Raw genomic sequence first — 10,657 nt, forward strand, 5'->3', positions numbered from 1 at the left:
TATTGGATTTATTTTCATGCATAATATTAATATTATTAATTATCAATACGTCTTGGACAAGAATGTCCCACGTTGTTCCAATCAGTGGCAGTGGGCCAAAGATGGCCCGTGATGACCTTTGGTTAATTGTCTTTTTCTTGCTTTAAAATGTGGAGATTATGTGCTAAAAACGATTCCTTTATGTACGTTTTAATATAGTTGGATGTAATGCAAAGTATACTTTCGGCCCACAGCCTTCAATCACGTTTTTTTGGCCCTTCGAAATCCAAGTAAAAAGTTTAGGCAATCAAAGAAAAATCCGTGCTGCTGGTTGTCATCGTGACTCAGCTAGACCGGTGACCTTTCACTGTAATATTCAGTGTTTTGATGAATCATCTGTGAGTATAAGTGACAATGATAGCTGCATTCCGAGAACACTTCAGTTAAAATATGATCTGCTATCTCTTTTAAAGGTTGTCAGAGTGTTACGGGTGCAAAGTAACTTCATCCATCATCATCAGTAAAGTATGTACAAATACCCTCTTATATACTGTCTATGACAAATATAATACGTGCAACAAATACGCAAATACAGAACGCCCACCACACGATAACCATTGTCCATTGGCTATGATACAACGCAATCAGAAAATCCCCGCCCACTGCATTGCTACAAGCGCCACCATTGGATATAATACAGTTGAGCTGTACAAGTAGAAAGAGTTGAAGACGTTTCCGTGTGGAAGAACTAAGAGCCTTCACAAGCCTACACACATCAAATACTGGTAAGAATAGCAAGTTCTGGTTACAAAAGCTATTTACGTTGCATGCAAAGGTTGGTGTTCGAGCTGCTTTGTCATGATATAGTGCTAAGTCGCAGGCAAAACTTATTTATATGAACATATCGACGATATCGATGTTGCAGACCACTTTGTGTTAAAAACATTTCTCATCAGTTCTCTGATAGCATGTGCAACCATTACAATACATTTTGGTTAAGTTTTTAAACAAGTACATCTCTTTAAAATGGAAAGGATCTGCACATACCTGTCGTTTGGACAATTTAATTATGGGTCAATGGGATAAAATTGAACAAATAACATTGAAAATATGTCTTTGAAACCTTTTCAGAATATCAACTAAAACTTATTGTGTCATAAATATATTCACAAATAATATAAATATATATAATATTATATAAATACACAAATATATCCAACAAAACATACACTGAAATGAAACTGTCATATATAGAGTATAAACAGCATATGACTGTGTGTGTGTGTGTACTGCTGTTCAAAAGTTTTGAGCTCTGTAAGATTTGTTCTAAGAAATCAGCACTATTGATATTTATTAAGCAATGATGCATGAAATTGGTCAAAAGTGACAGTAACAAAATGTATAATGTAACAAGCTGCACAACTGTTTTCAACATTGATAATGAGAAATATTTCCTGAGGAGCAGATCACAATATTAGAATGATTTCTGACTAATCATGTGACACTGAAAACTTTAAAAAAAAAAACTTTTGAATGAAAGTGTGTATAAATATAGATCATTACTAGAGGAATCAAACCAAATTTAGATTTTAATTTGAAACATTGTCATAGTTTTTCTCTCTCTCCTCGGTAGTAAAGCATTATGGGTGGGCAGGTGTCCATTGACGAGAATGTTCATGTGGTGATTGTCGGTGGTGGTTTTGGTGGCATTGCAGCTGCTCAACACCTTAAACATCATGGGGTGCCCTACATGCTTATAGACATCCTGGATGCGTTTCATCACAACGTTGCAGCGCTGCGTGCCTCAGTTCAACCTGGTATGCAAAAATCAGTCTGAATGCAAGGAAACAAACAGCAAGATTAATCAAATAATGCAGTTTATTTTTTTGTATGTTACTTTAGGTTTTGCGAAGCAGACTTTCATACCATACAAAGAGACATTTGGAGTGAATTTCCTCCAAGGCCGTGTCATACGCATAGAAACTGAAACGCAGACAGTTGTGCTTGACAATGGAAAGGTAAGTGATATTGCAATGTTACAGCAGACGAAAACAAAGTATGAGAAAATGTCTTTATACAGTATGTGCCAATATAAATCTACAGGAAGTACGGTATTCACACCTCATTCTGTGCACTGGAACAAGCGGAGATTTCCCAGGCAAACACAATTCTGTGGACACCTACCACTCAGCCATTCAGAAATATGAGGACTTTGTCACATTGGTGAGTTTTCTTATTGGGCATGTTTATATATGTGATTTAATCTTAAATGGCAATGCAGACTAAATTGTGAAAAAGCTTTTACTTATTTGCATTTTTTCCCAATGTTACAGATCCAGTCAACAAACACAGTTGTTGTTGTTGGTGGCGGAACCACCGGTGTTGAAATGGCTGCTGAGATCAGGACAGAATTTCCTGACAAGAAAGTAGAGCTTTGACTTCTCACTCAAACAGACTTTGCAATCTTATTCTGAAGCATGAGCTTAAAGTTGCCCCTATTATGCTATTTTAAAGGTTCCTGCATTTTTTTGGAGGTCTCCTACAATAGTTTTGCATGCATCCAAGGTCAAAAAACACTTTCATTTTATTATAATGTAGATTGCACATCGCCTCATTTCTCAAAGAGTCTAAAAACTGTTTGTTCAAAGATTCAGTCGCTCTAAATCCCTTCTTTTTGAGAGCCTACTCTGCTCTGATTGCTTAGATGGTCCAGATTAATGTGATGAGATGAATGCAATTGATCCTTTTAGGAGACAATAACTTTATTTGTCGTGCACTTTGATCTTTAAAGGGGGGGTACAATGGTGTTTCATGTATTCAGAGTTGTTTATAGTGTTAAAGAGATGGATTCTCATGCTAATAATGGCCAAAGTTTGAAAAGTTATTTTGAACGAATAACAGAGAATTTCTGTGCTGAAAATCATACTTCCGGGTTGCAACACGTTTCGGCTGGTTTTTTTCTATCGTAGATCTAATGACGTAGACCAGAGTGGAACTCCTTATATGAGCATTGCTCTCGGAAAAGCGCGTTCACGCACACGTCGACCAGAGGAGAGAAAGACCGCGCTCATCGACGCGCTACTACCGGAAATCATCATCAGCAGCGCTAAATAGGAATGGTTGATGTCAAGAATGTCTCCAAAAAAGTGTGTTTTGGGATGTGAGGGAAAGTTTACCTTGTTCAGCTTCCCAAAGAACCCAGTGTTACTGGAACAGTGGATGCAGTTTGTATGTTGTGGATGCTCCCGCTTGACTCTATAGCTCCGCCCACGCCCAGAATCAAGGACCTCGGCTTTTTCCGGATAGAATCGGAAAGCTGTATTTTTATTTTATAAATATGATGAAACTAAAGACTTTTTGGAGATATGAAGGACGCACTATTACTCTATAGGTACTCAAGATTAACATGAGATTGACTGAAACTAAGTATTTTACCCCCCCCTTTAAAACTCTGCAGGCTTTTTACATTCACAAACGGCTATATTACACACTGCATGGAAGGTTATATTCGAAAAAAGCATAATAGGGGCACTTTAAACGTGTTTTGTGTTATATAATGATGACCGTCTTCTATCACACATATTCATCTAGGTGATTCTGATTCACTCGCGTGAGGAGGTGGCTGATCCTGAACTATTGCCTAGTGTGAAAGAACAAGCCAAGCAGGTACTGCTGGAAAAAGGGGTGGAGCTGTTGCTAGGTAATTATCTCACATGACATGGTTGCTTAGCATCTGCCTGATGTGGGCCATCACGTGCCTATTTTTCTTTTGAAGGAAATGCAGTGCAAAATATGAATGGAGAGACCCAGTGTTGATGATACAGATATTGATGTGATTTGGCTTTTATAAAATGTTTGGTAAGACTTTAGTGTCCAATTCTAATTTCTAACTATTAACTAGTTGCTTATCAGCATGCATATTACTAGGATATTGCCTGTTTATTAGTACTTAAAAGCACATATTAATGCCTAATTCTGCATGACCATATTCTACATCTCTTAATCCTACCCAATACCTAAACTTAACAACTACCTTACAAATGATTAATAAGCAGTTATTAGGAGTTTATTGAGGCAAAAGTCATGGTTAATAGTTAGTTAATTGTGAGAATTGGACCCTAAACTAAAGTGTGACCAGATGTTTTTTCTTAACATTTACTTGCATGCATTTACTTGCGTGACCTTTATTCCATTAACTCTGACTCACACTTGACGCTTGCTCCATTTCAAAACATAAGCAACAGAAAACATTGGCTAATATTAGCCTGCTTTCAGCATGACTGTTATTATTTGGCAAATGCACTCCATTGTGATTAATACTATTCTACCTCAGTAGTAATATATTAGTGTGATAATATTGTTATGGGTTCTTTTCTTAGCAAAAGCTTTAAGATAATAGACAGGTAAGATTATAAAATAATTTCAACTTAAATCAATATTTCATGTACACCTATTCATTTATTTCACAAGTAGCCATATAATAAGGCTGGACATGGGGCGGAGGTGACTGTTATCACCCTGAAGGTGTGTATTGTCTAGGTTTCTGTAGGTCTTTATTCGCCCTTAAATTAAAGGGATAGTTCACTTGAAAATTAAAATTCTGTCATCATTTTACTCACCCACTAGTTGTTCCAAACCTGTATGAGTTTCTTTCTTTTGCTGAACACAAAAGAAGATATTTTGAAGAATATAGGTAACCTAAAAGTTGATGGGCCCCATTAACTTCCATTAGTATGGAGGGAAAAAATACTATGGAAGTCAATGGAGCCCATTAAATGTTTGCTTACAGACTTTCTTTCAAAATATCTTCTTTTGTGTTCAGCAGAAGAAAGAAATTCATACAGGTTTAGAACAACTTGTGGGTGAATAAACGATGGCAGAATTTTCATTTTTGGATGAACAAACCCTTTAAAGCCTTAAAAATGTCTTGCATCTGGATATAACGTTTTAAATCCGTAACGGCATGGCATTAAATGTTGGATGTATTGTAAAACATTTATATCTTCCTCAGTATTTTTGTCCTGTTTTCCAATACAAACATCTAAACATCTTTAAATCAAGATACATTTACTTGAGGTGCAAATATTAAATGTCTTGAAAGATTTAAACAAAATGAAGTGAGTTTATTCTTAAAACAAGAACAAATATCCATCAATGAGTTATTAACTTCCCTTTGAATTAAGTAGATTTTTTCTGAGACCTTTGGCAGATATTTGATGTTATTTTAATCATAAACACTTAATTTAGATTTTTTTTTTAACTTTTATTTTATATAATTTTGTATATCCAGTAAATGCATCTCGATTTAAGAATCGTTAGACATTTGCATTGGAAAAAAGACAAAAATACTGAGGAAGAACATCACTCTTTTGCAGTGTGATCAGAAGGTACAGTAAAAGTTATTTCCATATTCTAGTGGTTGGGCGTTTCAAGTTACTTTTTTTGTCAAATGAATTAAAAAGTAATGGATCTGTTGAAAGTAGTATTTCCAAACTTTAAAATGTTGCTAATTCAACTAATTTTGTTTCTCCCTAGACATTGATATTTAGAGAACATGCGTATTGTCTTTACTTGGTCTTAAAAGGGTCTTAAATTGTGATAATGACAGGCTTACTGTACATTATCCCTTACATGTGTTGTCTATATGGGGAGATGACCTTTTCAGGAAAAGGAAATAATAAAATGTTACATGTAAAGTATGTAAACTTCCGCATTACACAGGTTGTAGACTGTTTTCTTCTCTATTTCCCTGTGCACCTGAATGCAGGGCAAAAAGTGTCAAACCTTGATGAGCTGGAATTTAATGTGTGTCGGAGAGGCATGGTGGTCAAGACCAATAAGAACGAGCAGGTCACCGCCGATCTTGTCATCTGCTGCACAGGAAATAAGATCAACTCTGAAGCTTACAGATCCGGTCTGAGTAAGTGCTTTTTGCATGTAATAAATGGGCTAATAGTTGCTTGTGATTGTTGAGATAATGTGGAGATTCATCCCCTGTATGTTTTAATTTCTCAGACAAATTTCTAGAAAATCCATTATGGTCCATAGATTTTTTTTTTTATTAAATATAATAAAATATACGGTGGCCGAGAGAGCTCAACGCGCTGCAACTAAAGAAAACGCATGCAAATAGAAAAAAAACACATGCAAATAGAAAAAAAAACACATGCAAATAGAAAAAAAACACATGCAAATAGAAAAAACAGACACATGCAAATAGAAAAAAAGGGGAACCAAATAAGTGACGAACCCGTTTAAATAAACTATTATTTCTAATAGTTGAATCTCGGCCAAATATTGTCCTATCCTAACAAACCAAGCTTATTTATTCAGCTGTCAGATGTACAGTGCTATGCATAAGTTTAGACACCCATGCTAAAGTTGACTAAAAAGAGGAATAAAAAATCATATTTTGGAAATTGAACTTAATGCCTTAATTTAAAAAAATAGGAAAAATCCAACCTTTAAGGACACCAATTTTCTTTGTGAATGAATAATGTATCGTAAATAAATAAATGTTCTTCCTTAAAATACAGGGTGCATAAGTTTGGACACCCCTATGTTAAATTCCCATAGAGGCAGGCAGATTTTTATTTTTAAAGGCCAGTTACTATATGGATCCAGGATACTCAGCATCCTGATAAAGTTCCCTTGGCCTCTGGAATTAAAATATCCCCACATCATCACACACCCTTCACCATACCTGGAGATTGGCATGGAGTACTTTCCAAAAGATCATCTCTCAATGCAAATCAAACCAGCTGTTAGGCTAACTGAAATAAAACCATGCCAATCGCTAGGTATGGTGAAGGCTATGTGATGATGTGGGGATATTTTAATCCCAAAGGCCAAGGGAACTTTATCAGGATGCATAGTATCCTGGATCCATATAGTAACTGGCCTTTAAAAATAAAAATCTGCCTGCCTCTATGGGAATTTAACATAGGGGTGTCCAAACTTATGCACCCTGTATTTTAAGGAAGAACATTTATTTATTTACGATACATTATTCATTCACAAAGAAAATTGGTGTCCTTAAAGGTTGGATTTTTCCTATTTTTTTAAATTAAGGCATTAAGTTCAATTTCCAAAAGATGATTTTTTATTCCTCTTTTTAGTCAACTTTAGCATGGGTGTCTAAACTTATGCATAGCACTGTATAAATCTCAATTTTAAAAAATGGACCCATGTGACTGGTTTTGTGGTCCAGGGTCACATATGTGAATATGAATTCTGCACCCTCAAATCTTTTTTGACTGATGCATAACCCTGGTTAGGATTGCTTACTTGTGTAGTTCCTAAGCTTAGAAAATGTCATATATATGATATGCAAAATTTCACTCAATTCTTTGTTGACTTTTAGTAACATGCCATTGCCGTCATATAGAGAGAGAATTCAATTCAGCAGTTTTATTTTCAAACTTACGTGAGTTTGTCTATTTTTTGCGCCAAATTTAACATATAACATATCTCTGTTCATTAATGGCTGTTTAGTAAACTTGCGTAGGCCGTCTGCCAGAAGCTAGTTATTGTAGGCGATAAAGTATTAAATATAATATGTTTTGGGGCTTCAAATTTTGGCCTCCCATTCACTGCTATTGTAAAGTTTGGATTAGCCAGGACATTTTTTTTAATATAACTCCTATTGTATTTGTCTGAAAGAAAAATGTCATGTACACCTACAGTAGGATGGCTTGAGGGTGAGTAAATCATGGTGTAATTATTTTTTGGGTGAACTATCCCTTAAATGGCAGTTTTGCACGCATTTCTCAAAACTCCCACAAGATGGTGCCATTTACATTTAATCCGATGTAACAAAACCAAGAAAATGATGGGGGGAAAAATTAAATGTCGGTAAAACCAATAATCGGTCGATAAGTCACTGTATAGATATTGTTTTTTGGTTTTATTTTATTAAAAACTAATGCTTTTCAAACCCTGGTTTAAAGGGCACCTATTATGACATTTAAAATGTTCCTAATGTTGTTTAGGGAGTCCCCAACAACAGTTTTACATGCATGCAATGACAAAAAACACTTTTGTTTTCGTATAATATGCATTTATTTTTACCCGATTTGCTCACCGACTCCCAAATGATTCGTTTAACGACTCGTTTTTTCAAACCCCTCCTTTGCGCGACGCTAATCTGCGTTGATTGGTCAGATGACCCAGCAGTGTTTACAGAGATAATACTTATTTTTAACACGGAGTACAATGATGCTTTTATCAATTAAATTGTATTATAATAATGATTATAGTCCACTGCTTTATACTTTGTAGTAAAAAACGAAAAATAAGATAAATAATTTAATGTTATGTTAGCGAGCATAGCCCAGAGTTCATATTGTAAAAGCACAATCAGTCTTTGTTTGCGTTAGCCCGATGCATAAACATAACGTTTTTACAAAAAAAAAAAAAATGCAGTTACGTTACAGTTATTACTCTATTCTTTAGACAACTCCGAAAACAACGACAAACACTTCACATATCTCAATACAATTGTCATTGAAGACCTAGAAGCTAAACGGTGCTTACACAACAAACAAAATAATTATTAAGCATGCTACATAAAATATAAAAGCAAAAATTATTAATAACACTTACAGGTTGTGATACGGAGGAGGAAGCTGATGCAAATACACTTGGAACTGAACCTTCCTTCAATATCAGCGGCTCGCGAATCCAAGTTTGATTGCATTTAAAAAGCAATCGTCTTCAAAATGACGCGAACAAAGCACAAGGCTCGGACTATACTTCTGTGGTATAGTTATATGAATTGTAGCCACTTAGTCTTCAAATGCTCCTCCTTGGGCAGATGAAAAAAGTTTGCTTTTGAGCCGCACTTCAGAACACAGCGTCTCGTCGCCATGATATTTTCAAGTTTTCCCTGCTGGCCTTTTGGAGCGCAATAAGTGGGCGTATCGTATTCAAATAACTTGACAAGTTGACGTCATCTAGTCAGAGAAAAAGCTTCGGTCTTCTAACGATTCATAAAAATGACTCAGAGTCGACTCTCACTTTTGAAAGACAATAACTTTATATACGGTGCACTTTCATATTTCAAACTTTGCAGGATGTTTTTGTTCACTTAGATCTATGTTACACACTACATGAAAGGTAAATTTCAAAATTCCATAATAGGTGCCCTTTAAGATTGCGTACTTGTGTAGTTGCTAATCATATCATTTTTTTAATGTATGATATGCAAAATGTTATATCACTCAATTCTTTGTTGACTTTTAGTAACATGCCGTCATATAACCTCATTTAATTGGCTGATTTTTCATCATCTCTCTCTCTGTTTATGTTTTATTTGTGCTCTTATTTCAGGCGCATCTCTGACAGAGAACGGTGCTCTGAAGGTGAACAAGCACTTGCAAGTAGAAGGCTTTAACAACGTGTATGGTGTGGGTGACTGTGTCAATGTCAATGAACCCAAGTTGGCGTATCATGCTGGACTTCATGCTGGAGTAGCTGCCACCAATATCATCAACAGTCTGTCAGGAAAAGCTTTAACCTCTTACCACACAGGTAACAACCATAAGCCAATGATTTAGCTTCAGCTGTCTTTTGTGAGCTCACTTTTAAAAAGTGCATACAATTTAGACTGCTTTATCAATGAGTTGTTTATTCTTATTTATCAATTTATGTCCAATATCCTGTTCCCAATCAGGAAATGTGACTATGCTGATTGCTATGGGTAAGGATGCTGGAGTAGGCCAGTTTAATGGCTATAAACTACCTCGCTTTCTGGTCACCAAGGGTAAGAGCCAAGGCTTGCTGCTGTGGAAGAGCTGGAGGGAAATGGGGCAAAAAGCCCCTAATTAACACCAGGTTTACAGTGTACACTAAAATATGTATAAACTATGGTCTCACACGGTTACATTCATCACTTCTATTTTAACTAAATGATTATTTACATGTTTCACCGTTTAAAATAAACTAGACCAGCAGAAGGATGCTCTATATTGTAATAATAACCAACATAATGTATACTTATACTTGTATAACATCATTTATTGTTTGTAATACTTTTGAGGACAATCAAAAGCATTGTTTTATACATTTATACATTTGTTAAATAAATAAATCTATTTACATTCAGAATACAGTTTGCCATTGTCACTGTTCTTTGATAGCAGTTTGTTTTCATATCTTCCTGCATTTCGCATGTGTTTGATGAACTGCTCCACTAGAGGGCAATGAAACAATATCAAATCATTGTATCCTGGTCAACAAAACAAGATGCTGAGTCACTGAATGGATGTTTTTTTGGAATTCTTTCATTTAAAGCTTATGTTTCAAAAACAGTCCAAAACTGCACAACCCAATTTTCTTTAAATTATTTAAGCACAGTTAATGCCTTCTCTAATGTGGTTTGAGTGATTCACACAGTGAAGTAAATAAAATTAGCCAAACTAATTTAAAGAAATTGTTAAACTTGTAATCTCAGGGTTGTGAAAGTGCAGTGTGTGATTTCTGCCAGCACATAAATGAATTGCTGTCTGTCTGATTCCACGACTCGCTACATAGTTGTCACATGACCTCAGCGTGTCATCATGTGTTTGCATGGTGACTGGGAAGGCTGCTGGCATTTGGTGTTCATGAAACTCTTAAATTATTATCCTGAACCCAAGGTATTGTGTTTTTTATGTCGGGTTACACATCTTTGCACGTT

The 10,657-nt window shown here is 35.5% G+C and overlaps 1 protein-coding gene across 3 annotated transcripts; it reads left to right on the forward strand.

Annotated features, from left to right (window-relative positions):
* Positions 1-634: 634 nt before the first annotated feature.
* Positions 635-10,108, forward strand: aifm2 (AIF family member 2). Of its 3 annotated transcripts, none has more exons than XM_079635000.1 (9): positions 635-764; positions 1,613-1,796; positions 1,882-1,997; positions 2,083-2,202; positions 2,313-2,405; positions 3,571-3,679; positions 5,747-5,899; positions 9,310-9,510; positions 9,653-10,108. In XM_079635000.1, the coding sequence occupies exons 2-9, from the start codon at positions 1,622-1,624 to the stop codon at positions 9,805-9,807; spliced, it is 1,122 nt and encodes a 373-aa protein (XP_079491126.1). In that variant the 5' UTR covers positions 635-764; positions 1,613-1,621; the 3' UTR covers positions 9,808-10,108. The 3 variants fall into 3 exon arrangements, with proteins under 3 accessions (XP_079491126.1, XP_079491128.1, XP_079491127.1); XM_079635002.1 differs by having other exon boundaries at positions 705-764; positions 1,591-1,796; XM_079635001.1 differs by having other exon boundaries at positions 716-764; positions 1,618-1,796.
* Positions 10,109-10,657: the final 549 nt, after the last annotated feature.

The sequence above is a fragment of the Phoxinus phoxinus genome, assembly GCF_949152265.1.
Source record: "Phoxinus phoxinus genome assembly, chromosome: 14".
Classification (NCBI taxonomy): Eukaryota; Metazoa; Chordata; class Actinopteri; order Cypriniformes; family Leuciscidae; genus Phoxinus; species Phoxinus phoxinus.

Excerpts from the sequence above, each read along its gene's own strand:
- aifm2 (XM_079635000.1), top strand. The coding sequence starts at position 1,622 with ATGGGTGGGCAGGTGTCCATTGACGAGAATGTTCATGTGGTGATTGTC. Across the intron at positions 1,998-2,082 it reads TTGTGCTTGACAATGGAAAG|GAAGTACGGTATTCACACCT; the intron begins GTAAGTGATATT and ends ATAAATCTACAG. Across the intron at positions 9,511-9,652 it reads TTTAACCTCTTACCACACAG|GAAATGTGACTATGCTGATT; the intron begins GTAACAACCATA and ends GTTCCCAATCAG.